Below are 15,137 nucleotides of genomic sequence, written 5' to 3' on the forward strand. Positions count from 1 at the left end.
GCCTATAGCGATGAGTGCTTAAGCCATACTTGGTGTTATGTATTATTCACACGTTTTAAAATGGCTTTACAAAAGTCAAAAATAATCCTTGTTCAGGACGCTCTTAGATGTCCCCTGATGACGCTTGTGTCAGGAACGTCAAAGAAATTGTGTGTGGCAGTCGAAGATACACTGTCTGAGAGATTGTAGAAGAATGTAACATTTCAATTGGATCATGTTATGAAATGACACAGCATCTTGGAATGCATTGTGTTGCCGCCAAGTTCATTCCACGGCTCATGAGTCAAGACCAAAAAAACTTTTGGATCTCACAAATGAGAATGAGATGTTCCTTGCGAGAATAGTATGACCCCTGCACACTTCTTTTTATTTCCAAAGTTGAAAAGGATGAAGTTCTGCAATGGTAGATGAGATAAAAGAAAATTCGCAGACGGCACTTTATGCGACCCAGCAAGAGGTGTGTCAAGACTGCTCCTGGAAGTGGAAATGATATTGGGAGCAGTGTATCAATTGTGGAGGAGAGTATTTCGAAGGAGACAATCCATAGTAATTAAAAGATAAGCATAGAAAATTTTGTGGACAAAGTTTTGGAATTTTTTGAACAGACGTCGTATGACAAAAGGGCATGCTGAGTTGCCCATGAGCGATGCTTTGTACTGATTTGTGGACATAAACTTATTGGTCTCTATGAAACTGATTAGATTCAAACCCAGAATATGTTCAAGAATTCTGCAGCAAACTGATGTTACGGGTATTGGTCTGTAATTTCGCGGGTCTGTTCTTTCGCCCTTCGTATATACAGGAGACGCCTCTGTATTTTTTTCCCCAGTTGCTAGGTCTTTCTGCTGGGTGAGAGATTCACAATAAATACAAGCTAAGTAAGGGTCCAGTGCCATATAGCACTCTTTGTAAAACCAAATTGAGATTCCATCTGCAACTGGCGACTTATTTGTTTTTAATTATTTCAGGCGTCGGGGATGCTTACGAGGGTGGTTTGAAAAGTTCTTGAAACAGAATAGAAAAAATGTACTTATGTCACTGAAACTTTTTTGTTTTTCAATGTACCCTGCTTGTAGATTAATTCACTTGGTCCAACAGTGTTCCAATACCTCGATCCCATCTCGACAATGATTTTCCTCCAGGCCTATAAAATAGTTGTCAACTCAGGCTACCAATTCTTCATTTAAGTGAATCTTCATCCACAAAGAAAAATTTTAAGTTTAGGGAAGAGGCACGTGTGGCAACAATTCATACCTTAATTTGTGTAATTTTACCATGGCGATGGCACATGCATGCGAGCGTGCATTTGCTTGATGCTAGACGACTTTCTTCCTTATTAAACCTGGCCTTTTTCGCATATCATTTGTTGCAATTTGTCCAGAAGGTTAGCATAGTATTCTCCAGTAATTGTTTGCCCAGTGGGGAGATAATGTACAAACAGAATCCCCTTCTCATCCCAGAACACTGATGCCATGCCCTTCCCCGCTGAAGGAATTTGGTGGCGCATCCCAGAACACTGACGCCATGTCCTTCCCCGCTGAAGGAGTTTGGCGGCGGAGATTCAGCATTATTTCTACTGCCTTGATTATTGCTTTGTCTCTGGGGTATAGTAGTAAACCAAAGTTTCCTCGTGGTCACAAACCAGCACAAAAGATCTTGTTTGTTTCTCCTAAAACAGGCCAAACATTGTTGTGATATGTCCATTCTCATGCGTTTTTGACACAGCGTCAAGAGTCGCGGCACCCATCTTGTGAATACCTTTCAGATGACATCTGGCAAGCGTGAGCAATTTCATGCACTCTAAATTGGTGATCCTCCTTGATCATTATGCGGACTTTTGCAATGATTTCTAGAGTAGTGACACGTTTTGGCTGACCTATTCATGGATGATCATCATCTAAGCTCTCCTGACCAAATTGAAATTCATTTATCCACTTGGCAACAGTTGAAGACAAAGGAGCAGAGTCCCCTGGTGTTTTCTGGAAATCGGCATGAATGTCCTTCACTTTCATACCTTTCTTTATGAAGTATTTAATCACTGCTTGAATCTCGACCCGACCCCCCGTCCCGTACCGTCGCGTCTTTGCAGATCACTGCACAGGAACAACAACAGAGCCGTGTCACTGCCACAGCTCTCTTCCAAGAGCACTGACATGGGACGGGTTTACAGGCAACAGTCCAACGAATATCATGTGAACAACTTGTGCTAGTGCTGGCCTCTTGTGGTGATTGTTGTTAGGTGTCTTTGTGCTATTGTCAAATGACGGTATGTTTATATGATTCTCTTGCATGAATGATTTCTTAAATGCAAAATTTAAAACATTTATCTCCTACTGCCACACCAGACTGGTCAAGTGACTTGATGGAATTCTTTGACTCACTTAGTGATTTTACATAGGACAATAAATTCCCATGCTTCTCAGCCAGATCTTTTGCTGAGGTATGACAGTGGTAGTAACCTTTCCTTGTTGCCATTTGGCATTCTCTTTTGAACCAAGAGTGCAGTAGCTTTTCCTTCCTCAGTATTTTCCAAATTTCATTGTTAAACCGCAGTGGCTCTTATGCATCCTTAATTCGTTTACTAGGTACAGACTTGTGGAGAGTGCAATTCACGATCTGTTTAAGCTTTGACCATAATCTCTCTACGTCCATCTTAATGGAACTAAGTGATGTCAGTTCTGTCTAAGTAAGATGCTAACATCTGCTTATCTGCTCTTTCTGGCATGAACATTTTCCTAGCCTTCTTGACTGATTTATTAATTTTTGTAACCTTAGTTGTTATGATGTTATCATGATTATTAATCCCCATCTCTATGCTGAAGTCATTGATGATATCTGGCCTGTTTGTAACTACAAGGTCTAAGATATTTCCATTGCATGTGGCATGGCAAACTAGGTGCTCAAGACAATTTTCGAAAACCACATTCAAAAGTGCTTCACAAGATTGACTGCACCCCCTGCAATGAAGCCATAGGCTACCATCTATACTCAGTAGACTAAATTCACCTCCAACTAGTATTGCATGATCTAGGTATTTACGTGCTACTGTCTATAGACTTTCTGTGAATGGCTCCAAAACTGTCATAGCAGAACTGGGTGGCTGATTATCCATTAATTAACGTGATTTCACCTAGACTTGTTATACGCAACCAGATAACTTCACTGTCACAATCAGCTTTGACCTCAATAGAGACAATGGACACTCCCTCTCCTACAGTGTCTAACCTGCCTTTCTGATATATATTCCATTAATCACTAAATATGTCAGAGCTTTCTGCTCTCGGTTTCAGCCATCTCTCAGTCTCTGAGAATAATTTGAGTGCGATACTTTCCTGGATGGCAGTAAATTCGGAAACTGTGTTACAAGTACATTGACAACTGATAAAATTTTGACAATCTACACTGGAGTGAATTCAAAAGATAAACCTCAACCAACATTGAATGTATCTTGGTGATAAAGAGCCCAAATAAATAAATTGATGATTTTATTCCATTTCATCTGATTGAATGAAACACACACAGCATAACTACTCAGAAAACAACTATAGTGCTGATTACATTTACTATCATACATGTAGCACTCTGAGAACATTTCACCTTGTCATAGTAGTCCTGTGTTTTGGAACTAGGCAGTGCTTCATTTCACAAAGCGAAAGGAATAGCTTGTGTAAAAAACAAAAGAAGGGGAAATAGTGGTTGCTGGTGTTTTTAACATTATCATTCAATTTAGTTCCTATTGTGAACTTTGCAGCTAGGATATGTAAATGCTCTGAGACTGCTATTGATAATATCTTTATGAACAAATCTAGGGGAAAGACGTCATATCACAAAACCAATAGTAAATGGACTATCTGATCACGACGTGCAGCATCTTGTGTTAAATGTTGAAACTTGTCAGGATAAAAAAATATTAAATCTGAGTACAGGAGGGTAATAAATAAGCCAGAAATTGAGGAATTCAGGAAATTGCTCAAAGACATGAACTGGAGAGATGTTTACCTGACTCAAATGGAAAATGCAAAGCATTTACTAATAAAGTTACCTCCTCTTTTGAAAATTGTTTTCCCCTAAAGGTAACTCAGATCACACAGAAGTCAAAAGATAAACCATGGATTATACAAGGAATAAAGATATCATGTGGGGCAAAAAGGAGACTGTATCTACTATCTAGGAACGTTTCTGATATTAGAATTGTAATGCATTACAAAGAATACTGCAAAATATTGAATCAAGTAATCCAGAAATCGAAGTAGCTTTATTAAGAGAAAATGATAATTGTATCGGGCAACAAAATAAGAACTGTTTCAGATATAGTGAAGACAGAGAGAAGTGGGGCCAAAAAGGAAGTGGAACAGATAGCTCTAAAAGTAAATGAGACTTTGGTAACAAGAGCATGTAGTGTTGTAAATCTCTTAAGCAAGACTTAATTTTTGTTACTGACGGCTCGGGGTTATCAGGTTCGGTGAATGGTGCAATGGAGTATCTGGGACCAGTCTTTGAAGAACATCGTGTAGAACCTATTCGAGGAACTTTGAATTCCAACCATTGCTTCTCAGTATACTTACTCCTTAATGAAATTTGTTGCAAGTTATATATCTATATTTCCAACAAGTAGCTCAATACATATTATCAATACTAGGAATAAGAAAAATCTACATAAAGACCTAAAATCACTTATGTTGGTCCAAAAGGGGGTCCAATATTCAGGAACACACATTTTCAATAAATTACCAGCAACCATTAAAAACTTGGTTTCAGATAAAGCACAGTTTAAACAGAGTTTGAATGACTTTTTGATAGGCAATGCCTTCTACTCTATAGATGAATATCCTAACAGAGACTGTTAGGCCAGCTTAAGTAAAAATATGTTAGATATAAGTTTTGACAGCACTTGGTTGCAACAGTCAATATTAAGTATTTTGTGTATGATAAATTTATTAATAGTGCATAACAATGTTTCATTCTGACAGCGTATTAATTCTGTAAATATTAGCTTTTCCAGTTTATTGTATTGTATTCACCTATTTTGACAATCTCATGACAAATGATCAGGGTAGTATTCATTATATTAAAATGTTTTGTGTTATACATTCTGACATGTTCCACACCCTCGAGAATCATCTCATTTTTTCGGTGTATGTAATGAAAACTGAATCAAATCAAATCCAATCACCATCTCTCATCATGTAATAACTTCACTTCTTCTTCTTCCCTTGTCGTCTCCTGTTTTTCCAGTACTCGTCCATCTCCTCCTCATGTTTTTCCCCCTTTATTCTATTCGTGTTGTTCTCAATCCCCTATTTCTTCTGCATTGAAAGCCTTTTATTTTTATTTACTTATTTTTTTTATTGAGGTGAGTCTCTACGGACTGCGTGGTAACAACCGACTTCACTCTAGTGTCCAGGTCTTGTTCTTGCTCCAGCTTTGACTTCCTGCCAGTATCTTCTGAGCCCCTGCAAGAAGTGCCTTTTTATGCTCTTCAGATAATGGTCCTCACTGTCTTTCGGATGTTGATGCCATGTTAAAACCTTGGTAGTTGGTCACCAATCTTCTAAATTTGTTCCTTTCAGGAATTTCTCTCTGAGATACCAATCTGCTTAAGATCTTTTTCACATTCTTTGAACCATCTCGGCCTCGTTTTCTTAGATGGGATGAAACTCCATATTCTTTTTGTTAGTCGATCACCGTCCATTTTCATGAGATACCATAAAATAACAATCATTTCTTCGTAATGGATGCTGTGATAGGTTCTGTCTTGCTGCACGAGTCCTCATTTGCTCTCATTCGCCATTGTCCATCGACCCATCTATTACCTTAGGATTTTCCTTAATATCCTACACTCACACTTTTCCAGCCGCTCAGCTTACCTTGTCTATTCGTGGTCAAAGATTTGGATGCTTATAAGCCCTCAGGTTTTACAACTGTATTATAATGTTGGAACTTGGCCCATATACTCATAGACTTTTTGTTATAAGTATTCTTTGTCAGTTGGTATGCTTGGTCTAACTTCCTCATCCCGACAATTGCTTCTTCTTTTAATCCATTCTCCAGGTGGATGACTTCACCGAGATACCTGAAATTCTTAACTCATCCAATTTTTTCCCAGGTTGGTTATCATCCATTCAGGTCCATCACAGATGTTCGTCATATGTTTTGTCTTTTGAATAGAGATCTGGAGTCTAACTTTTTTCAGCAATTTCTGACAGCCTATTTATCTTGTTGACTGCTGACTCTATGTTGTTAGCAAAAATGGCTAGGTCAGCCGCAAAATCTAAGCAGCCAATGCACACCCCTTTGTTCTTAGGACCAAGTCTGAACCACTCTTCATTTGTTTCTCCTTGGGCTAATAACTTTCTCCACTCTTGAATGACCTTTTCCAAGACACAATTGAAAAGGTTCAGATACCTCACCCATAAATTTAATTTTTGACACTGTGTTAGTAAGAGTTTGTTTGATCAGCTTTCTTGATGTATTATCCACCCCAAACTTTTCCAAAATATTCATTACTGCCTGTCAGTCGATGGAGTCATATACTTTCTGAAAATCAACAAATATGACCACATAGTTATTTTTCCAATTTTTTTTGTACCTGATCATGTTCTTCAAGTTAAAGATCTGTTCTGCGCAAGAATCGCCCTTTCGGAAACCAGCTTGATAGTCCCCAATCAGTTGGTTACAATGATCTTCTATTCTATTCTGTATCACTTTGGAGAGAATCTTATATGGAACAGATACTAATGAGGTACCCTTATAGTTATTGACATTCTATTTATCACCTTTTTTGTGTATACGATGGATTAAAGCTGACTGCCATTCAGTTGGTATCATCCCAGCTCTCCAGATCTCCTCAAAAAGTTGGACTAGTATATCTAGAGTTTCATTATTTGCCAGCTTCAGTAGTTCCACCACTATTGAATCCTCTCCAGCTGCCTTATTATTCTTAAAGTTGTTGATGATCTCTTTGGTCTCCTCTTTACTAGATGGAGATGAGGGGTAGTTTGTGGATTGGGGCACATACAGGGAATCTTTCTTTCGGTTCATCACAATTAAGTAGGTTTTCAAAGTAACGAGACATTATCTTGCAGTTCTCTTTGTTGGTCAGGCCGAGTGTGGTGTGCGTACTGTAAGACCTTCAGTACACACACCATCAGATTATTTGACTTGTTGCTCTAACGAAGTAAGCGAGTGTCAGCAATATGTCTCGTGGTCTTATCATGGCATGTTTATCTTCTGCCATTAGGTCAGACGATAGAAATGCCACTTGCACACTTAGAGTAGCAGATTGATGGTGACCAACTTTAAATAGAACTTGATTAATTTTCACACACATTTATTAAAATAATAACAAATATAAAAATTATTTAACTTGGTTCTGGATGCTATTTACAATTGACAATCTGAAGTTCCTTTGGTATTGGTATGTTAATCTTATTCTTACATATATCTCGGATACTTGACAAAAGTGTCTATACATTTATCTTCATGGCTATGTACAGGAATATGGTAATCTTATTAGGCGCAGACTGGATCTTGACTATGGACTGGCACAGACAATTGTAGAACTCGTACAGACTGGTACAGACTAATGCAGACTGGTACAGACTAATGCAGACTGGTGCAGACAAATGCAGACTGACTGATCGAAGGTCTTTACACCCGTTATAATACCTCGCACGTTCATGTATCACTGCGTGAGTGTGATGCGCGAGGAGAAAGTGTTCTATGTTAGCAGCAATCTCATTGGCTGCGTTACATATTAATACGCGGATCGGCGGAAGCAGAATTTGGTCCGTCTCTATGGCAGCGCCATCTCGTAGTGGGGAGATGGACGAGTGCTGCGCCTGCGCTGTTGTGCTTAGCGGGGCGCACTCTAGTGGGAAATTTGTGTACGCGCTGAATACGCGGAACTATGTACACAACACTGAGCTTTCCATTTTCATCTCTAAAACAAAAACTAGGGGCTTGGTATCCTTTCAAATTCGATTTGAACGTCTGATAGAAGTCTCTGACATTGTTTATCTGGAAACGCTGATCGATCTGTTCTAACTGCTGTTTCTCATGCAGTAGAGTTCTGGCTGCATATTTTTGAACTTCATGGAATACATCAAAATCATCAGGTCTCCTGGTAGAGTTCCACTATTTCCATGCACTTGCTGTTTGGGCCACCACCTCACCACAAACCTCATTCCACCATGTATGATTCCTCTTTTTAGCTGTCAGGATTGTAGTATTAGCTGCTTGTTGGATCATGGAGGCAATGTCTGCCCATTTATGGGATTCAACTGTCAGTTACTGGTGGCATTGTTCCATTACGTTTTGATTGATTTTGAGCTTCGCAGTATCATATTTATGAAATTTATTTCCGGTTTTCACAGTCTTATTGAGAGGGATGAAATTAATTTTGATCTTGGAGAGGTGATGATCCTTTTACATTCAGTATGTTATCTGTAAAAAGGTTTCTTTCTATTATTTCTGATTGTTTGATGTTGTTTCTTTCTTATTTCTGTAATCCATGCTATCATTGATTCCTTCTTCCAGAACTACTCATTCAGTAGAGGTCTCTAAAAAAAGATTAATCTTCTTTTAGCCATTACTTCTGATATTTTCTCAAAATTTTTGTATATCTCCTCATTACTTCTCATTTTCCAGCCATCTGTAGCTTGTATTGCAACCATTATTTTCTAATAATGCTCCTTTGTGGAACCTCTGTTCTGTCCAGCTTATAGTTCATCATTAGGCATCCTCATCCATGTAAACATCCTGGTCATACCACTGTGGGATAGTGTTTAAATTTGTTTTTTTTAGTTGTACATTTCTTGTTGTAAATATCCTTTGTCAAACGATTTGCTCTCTCCAGTTTGCTGACTCTTGCATCTACTGTTAATTCTTCTAGTCCATTTTGTTGTACAGTTTGTCCAATATATTTAAATTTACTTACTAATGCTATTTTACATTTTTGTTTTTCTAAGAATGTTGATGCATTGTTTGAAATTGTCATCAATGTTGTTTTTTTGGCTGAAATTTTGGGACCAGCTCTCTTTGCTATTTCTTCCAAAAGATTTGTTTTAATAACTGTCTGTCAGATTTTTTGAAAGTATATCAGAATCATCTGCAGAAGCCAGGCAGTTTACCTTAATTCCATTTGTTTTTCGTCCTAAAACTATTGGTTCAATTTTGTGATTTTTTTCTCCAAATTCCAATAACTTTCTATTTTTTCTAGAATGTAGTGTTACAGTAAAGGTGATAAACTGTCCCCTTGTCTAACACCAGTTTTTATTTCAAATGGTTGAGATACTTCTCCCATAAATTTAGCTTCAGTCACCCTATTTGCTAGTGTTTTGAGGATTATGTTTGCTTTAACACAAAATTCTTTGATGATTTTACCCATAATTTCTCTGCCTACCAAATCAAATGTTTTCTTGAAACCAATACGTGATACTATTATTGGTTTGGTGATTAACAGTCTGTGGAGAATTATCAATTTTCTAATAAACATCTGTTCTGTGCAGGGTCTTCCCTTTCTAGAGCTCCTTGAGATTCTCCCAGTTATTTGTCTAAAGTTTCTACAACTCTGTCCAGAGAATTTTTGATAATATTTTGTATACCACTGGCAGAAGTCAGGCATCTCTGCAATTGTTGACATTTTGTGTGTCCCCTTTTTTTCATAGCTGTGGATTAATGCTTTCAATAATCTCTTCAGCTTTCCAAATGTTCTCAAACAGCAGTTGTAGATCATTTGTGTGTTCTGACTATTTCAATAATTTTGCTGTAGTGGAGTCTTCATTTGTTGCTTTGAAGTTTTGGAATGATTTGATGGCTTCATGAATTTATTGTTCTGTTAGTGGAAAATCGTCCTCCAGATGTTGTGGGACTGCTATTATATATTGCTACAATGTGCTGTTATTGTTATTGTTGTTGTTGTTGTTGTTGTTTGGTTGCCTGTTCTTCAGCACTATCTTTCTGTTTCGTTTATCTATTTGCCGCCATTTTAGCCCATTTACCGGTATTTTCAGCTTGTTCTTCACTTATTTGACCTTTTGGTGGCTCCTCTTGAAGAGATCTTATTTCTCAGCATTTAAAATTACATCATCTGCTGCTCTTTCGCATCTGAATTTCATCATGTCCAGTCTAGTTTTTTCATTCATTTAACCATCCATCTTCCATGACTCAAGATCCTAAATTATCATCCTTATTTCTTGAACAGTCTCATTTCTCTTTTTACATTTTCCAGATGAAGAAACTTTTGGTCCTCAAAGCTAAGATTAGTATCAGTTTTTTTATTTGTTTCTGCCTATGGCTGCTATATCTCTTTAGTTAGAATATTTTCTCTCTCTGTATTTGATTATAGTCTAAGTCTGAATATTTTTATAAGTACATTTACTGCTGTAGCAATGAGTAAAATAAATTGTATTGCACTGCCTGTAGCATGTAGCACCATTTTGACTGTTAGTCCTCTTGCTGTACAAAAAGTAGCTTTGATGATTACTTAATGCAAGTATTTTGTAAGAGCTGTGGAATGGTTAGTATCTGTTTATATTTTTCTGATTAATTCAAGCTCGTCAATGCACATCCTGTGTTAAGGAAATATTTGCACTGAATTTACTGTGTGTTAAATATAAGCAGTGGATCCATTGGGGTAGTCTGTTTGGTAGAAATATGTCAAGGTGAACAAAACAGGAGATGGTGAAGGAAGAGAGGGAAAAGATCAACATTTGCTTCTCATCAGCAATATAACTGGGTTGAAACATTCAGCGAAAATTATCTGTGACAGGAAGTTGTCAGAAATACATTTTTTGAAGAAACTTTATGTTTGTATAAGCATTTATTAAATTTAAAAATTGGATTTCATGTGTTAATACAAAAGGTAATGTTTTGCATTGCAGGCATGCTGAACCTGTCAAAGATGAAGAATCGGCCAATGATTCTTATTGGAGGATAACAGTATGTATAACTTAAACTTGAGATTCTTGAAAATAAAGCTAGTCAGTATTTCTTAACAGTACTGATTTAAATACATCTAAAAGATCGCTGTTACCTAAATGAAAGTTGACGAGCAAAGTCTTAGTGGACATTTGTATAAATTTGTCATAGGTGTTATTTACAAGAAGAGTAAATAGTTTCAATAGGAATGTGGTGAGACATTTAACAAATGTGATGACCACACATTAATAGGACCTTGTAACATTACCATTATGATATTAGTAAGCTTTTATGTAAATAACAGAAACCCTGTCTCTATGTTGCCACGTATAACCCTCTTACTAAAATTTTGTTTAGTTTCCAAATAAAATACACTGTGGACGGATAGTCCTGTTTATAGGAAAAGATAATCAATAGAGTTATCCTTCTTACAGGATTTACCGTGTGTTGCGTCTAATGGATAAGTAAATTGGACTATTCACTTCTTGTCCTAAGATCTTACCCAGTGGCTAGATAGAAACACAGTATGAATAATAATATACTGAAGCTAGGACAACTCATTTCCAAGTTCATTTAGTGGTTTAAAACATGTACTTAATGGTCACCAACCTATCCTGGCAATGAAATAGTGAAGTATTGGAGAAGCAGAAATGTGAATTTTGCCTACTTTCTTGCTACTGTTTAGTTTGGCTCTTCGAATAAATTACCCCACTTAAACAATTTTGGGCTACATCTTTATACATTATGATTTAAAAAAAGAAAAAGCCCAGTACATAACTTCAAGGAAGGTAAAAAAAATTAGCCGGGGATGGGGGGAACAACCTTTAGATAAGCACTTTCCATAATCAAGAAACTTAAATACTTAGACACTAAAGCACACACTTTTTAACTGAACATTTCACTTAAAGAAAACCTCTTTCTTGGTGGAATTTACTTTCAAAAGCTATTATTCTTTGAACTAATTCTGTATAGCCATCTAACAGGTTCTAGTAACTTGGCTTCACTCTGATTGAATTTTATGTAAGCAAACTATAACACTTTGCAATAGTTAAGAAACATTTTTATTATTTACACTAAAGCAATTTAAATGGTGCCTCTTTATATTAACTTGGCACTTCACTCTGATTGAATTTTATGTAAGCAAACTATAACACTTTGCAATAGTTAAGAAAACTTTTTTATTATTTACACTAAAGCAATTTAAATGGTTCCTCTTTATATTAACTTGGCACTTCATAAGTCTGTAAAACAGGACACTCGGATCAATCAAACACCAGGAAGGAACCCTATACAGATGTATGATTAGGATGAAATGACAGGGTGAGCCAGTTTCCGTAAATTTCAAGAATGATTATTAAATCACAGTTTAAATTAATGGTTCATGCTGTACAAAGGTAAAAATAGAAAAAAATCTTATCTGGTGGCTATATGCTTGGGTTTGGCGAACAGTTATGATGGCTACACTACCCACACTATGGCCTGCAAGTTTCTTGCTGTATGGGCTCAATTTCTCTTCTTGGCTTCATTCAGTTTTACATACAGTAGCTCAACAACTCGCAGCTATGCTGTAAGCTGTTTGCAGTCTTCAACCAAGGCATTTTTATGGAAATTTGCAGGCAAAGCTTCGGCTCCACAAAGGAGTTACCTCAATCACTGCCGCCTACAGACTGTGTGACTTACTTCCCACACTTGCTCAAGGTAGCACGCCAATTCGCCTTTCGCACCTTTTCCACTCCCCACAGCTATTTTCGTTTCAAACAAAAGCACACTGGCTTTTACATAACACCTATTTCTTACATTGTTCCTAAGCATGACCATTTCTTAAATTGTCAAATTTACATCAACATGAACAATTTATACACACAAATATTTTTAAATACAAAATGTTATCAAAACATTATTTAGACCCTTGGTATCCTTTGTAGAGGACTTGGGCAGGTTTGTCCCATCCTAGTACACATTATTTTGTTACCTCCCTTCAGATATTCCATTTAGCTACATCTACAATAATTCCCAATGTTCTGCCTTTTGAGGTGTCCAGTGCGGGTTGTTTTTATTTTTTATTTGATATGCGTATTCCATAGATCCGTACATGCGAGTGATTCGCCTGAATGTAGAACATGTCAATACAATTGTACAAATACAATTAATGCTACAGAATAGTAATATAATTCAATGATATAGATATTACAAGCTGTCATTAAACTAGTATAGCAATTCTCAACATAACATTATAACTATAACATTAACACTATAACATTAACATAATATTGTATCATCCATCTAATAACTAAATACATCTATTATTAAGGGAGGGCATTACTTCTGGAAAAGAATTCATCTAACGAGTACAGTGGATGGTCGAGCAGGTATTTTTTTAACATACCTTTGAACAGCGTTTCATTTTCTATTGTACATTTAATATAATTAGGCAATGCATTAAAAGTCTTTATAGCCGCATACTTTACTCCCTTCTGTACAAGTGTTAAATTTTTTAGTTCAACATGTAGATCATCTTTACCTCTAGTATTGTAGTTATAGTATGAACAATTTGTTTCATACTGAGCATAGTCTTTATTAACTACATTCATCAGAGAGTATATGTACTGACATGTTGTGGTCAGAATACCTAACTGTATAAAAAGTTTTCTACATGAGGTTCGTGGAGGAACCCCACACTTGATTCTGACTGCTCTCTTCTGAGCATTTAAGATTTTTTTTGAGGCTGGTGAATTACCCCAGAATATTATTCCGTAACTCATTAATGAGTGAAAGTACCCAAAGTAAGACGATTTTAAAATGTTGATGTCCCCAAAATGAGTAATTATTCTTAGAGCAAAAGTTGCTGATGAAAGCCTTTTTAGAGTAAGGGACACATGCTGTTCCCAGTTGAGCCTACTGTCAATGTGAACCCCCAGGAATTTAGTGGATTGCACCTGTTCTAGTTCCTGGTTGTCATGAGCAATTACTATACTTTCTAGAGTTTTATTTTTGTGTGGAACTGTATAAAAATAGTTTTTTTAATATTAACTGAAAGAGAATTAATTGAAAACCAAGCTGTAACTTCTCTGAGTATATCATTAACATCAGTCTCCATATCAGCAGTAGACTGACCATCAACGACAATGCTTGTATCATCAGCAAACATTGTGAATTCACAATTTTTGCTAATGGACAGGGGTAAATCATTAACATATATTAAAAACAGCAAGGGTCCAAGGACAGATCCCTGGGGAACTCCATGCTGAATTTTGCCCCATTCAGAATCCACTAGATTAGGAGATCCTTTGTTGCAGCCATGTAGAACCACCTTTTGTTTCCTGTCTTGAAGATATGATTTTAGCCAGTTACCTATAGGCCCTTTGATTCCGTAATGATAGACCTTCTCCAAGAGTATCTTGTGGTTTACACAATCAAAGGCCTTGGAAATATCACAGAAGACACTAACTGGTGACTTCTTACTATTAATAGACTCCAAGACATCATTTGTGAGTGAATATATGGCACACTCTGTGGAAACTCCTTTTTGAAAACCAAACTGTCTGTGGTTAATAATATTAAGTTTATCAAGATGTGCCACAATCCTGTTATACACTGCCTTTTCAAGAACCTTTGAGAATGTTGTTAAGAGAGAGACAGGACGATAATTTTTTACATCTGTAGCATCGCCAGACTTGAAAAGAGGTCTCACAGTGGCATATTTCATTCTCTCTGGAACAACTCCCTCATAAAGAGACATGTTGCAAATGTGAGCAAGTACTACACTTACATCATTACTGCAGGCTTTCAACAGTTTATTAGAGATGTTATCTATACCTGAAGATCCTTTACTTTTCAATGAGTGAATTATTTTTTTTATTTCATTAACAGTTATGGGTGTTACATTTATATCATTAAAACATTGTGGGAGGTTAAGTTTCAGAATATCTAAAGCTTCTCTTAGGTCACCACTGAACCTATTTGAGAGGTGACACTTAGAAAGTGGTTGTTAAATGTGTCTGCTATCTGTTTACTATCAGTTATTTCCAAATCGTTAATTTTTAGGACAGCAGATTTTTCATTGTCAGATGGTGAAGTACCTGTTTCCCTCTTTATTACATTCCAAATTGTTCTGATTTTATTGTTTGAACAGTTAATTTTAGATTGCATGCACATACTTTTAGATTTTTTAATGACTTTAGTTAAGATTTTGCAGTATGTCCTATAATATTTCATCT

General features: G+C 36.6%; 1 protein-coding gene across 1 annotated transcript in view; it reads left to right on the top strand.

The window, feature by feature from the left end:
* LOC124594724 (molybdenum cofactor biosynthesis protein 1-like) overlaps positions 1–10,939 on the top strand; it is a 77,334-nt gene extending 66,395 nt beyond the window's left edge. The window contains exon 6 of the mRNA XM_047133093.1: positions 10,884–10,939. Coding sequence (XP_046989049.1) covers positions 10,884–10,939 — 56 coding nt within the window. The remainder of the gene's footprint in view (positions 1–10,883) is intronic.
* The last annotated feature ends 4,198 nt before the right edge of the window (positions 10,940–15,137 follow it).

This window comes from Schistocerca americana, chromosome 2, assembly GCF_021461395.2.
Source record: "Schistocerca americana isolate TAMUIC-IGC-003095 chromosome 2, iqSchAmer2.1, whole genome shotgun sequence".
In the NCBI taxonomy this organism is placed as follows: domain Eukaryota; kingdom Metazoa; phylum Arthropoda; class Insecta; order Orthoptera; family Acrididae; genus Schistocerca; species Schistocerca americana.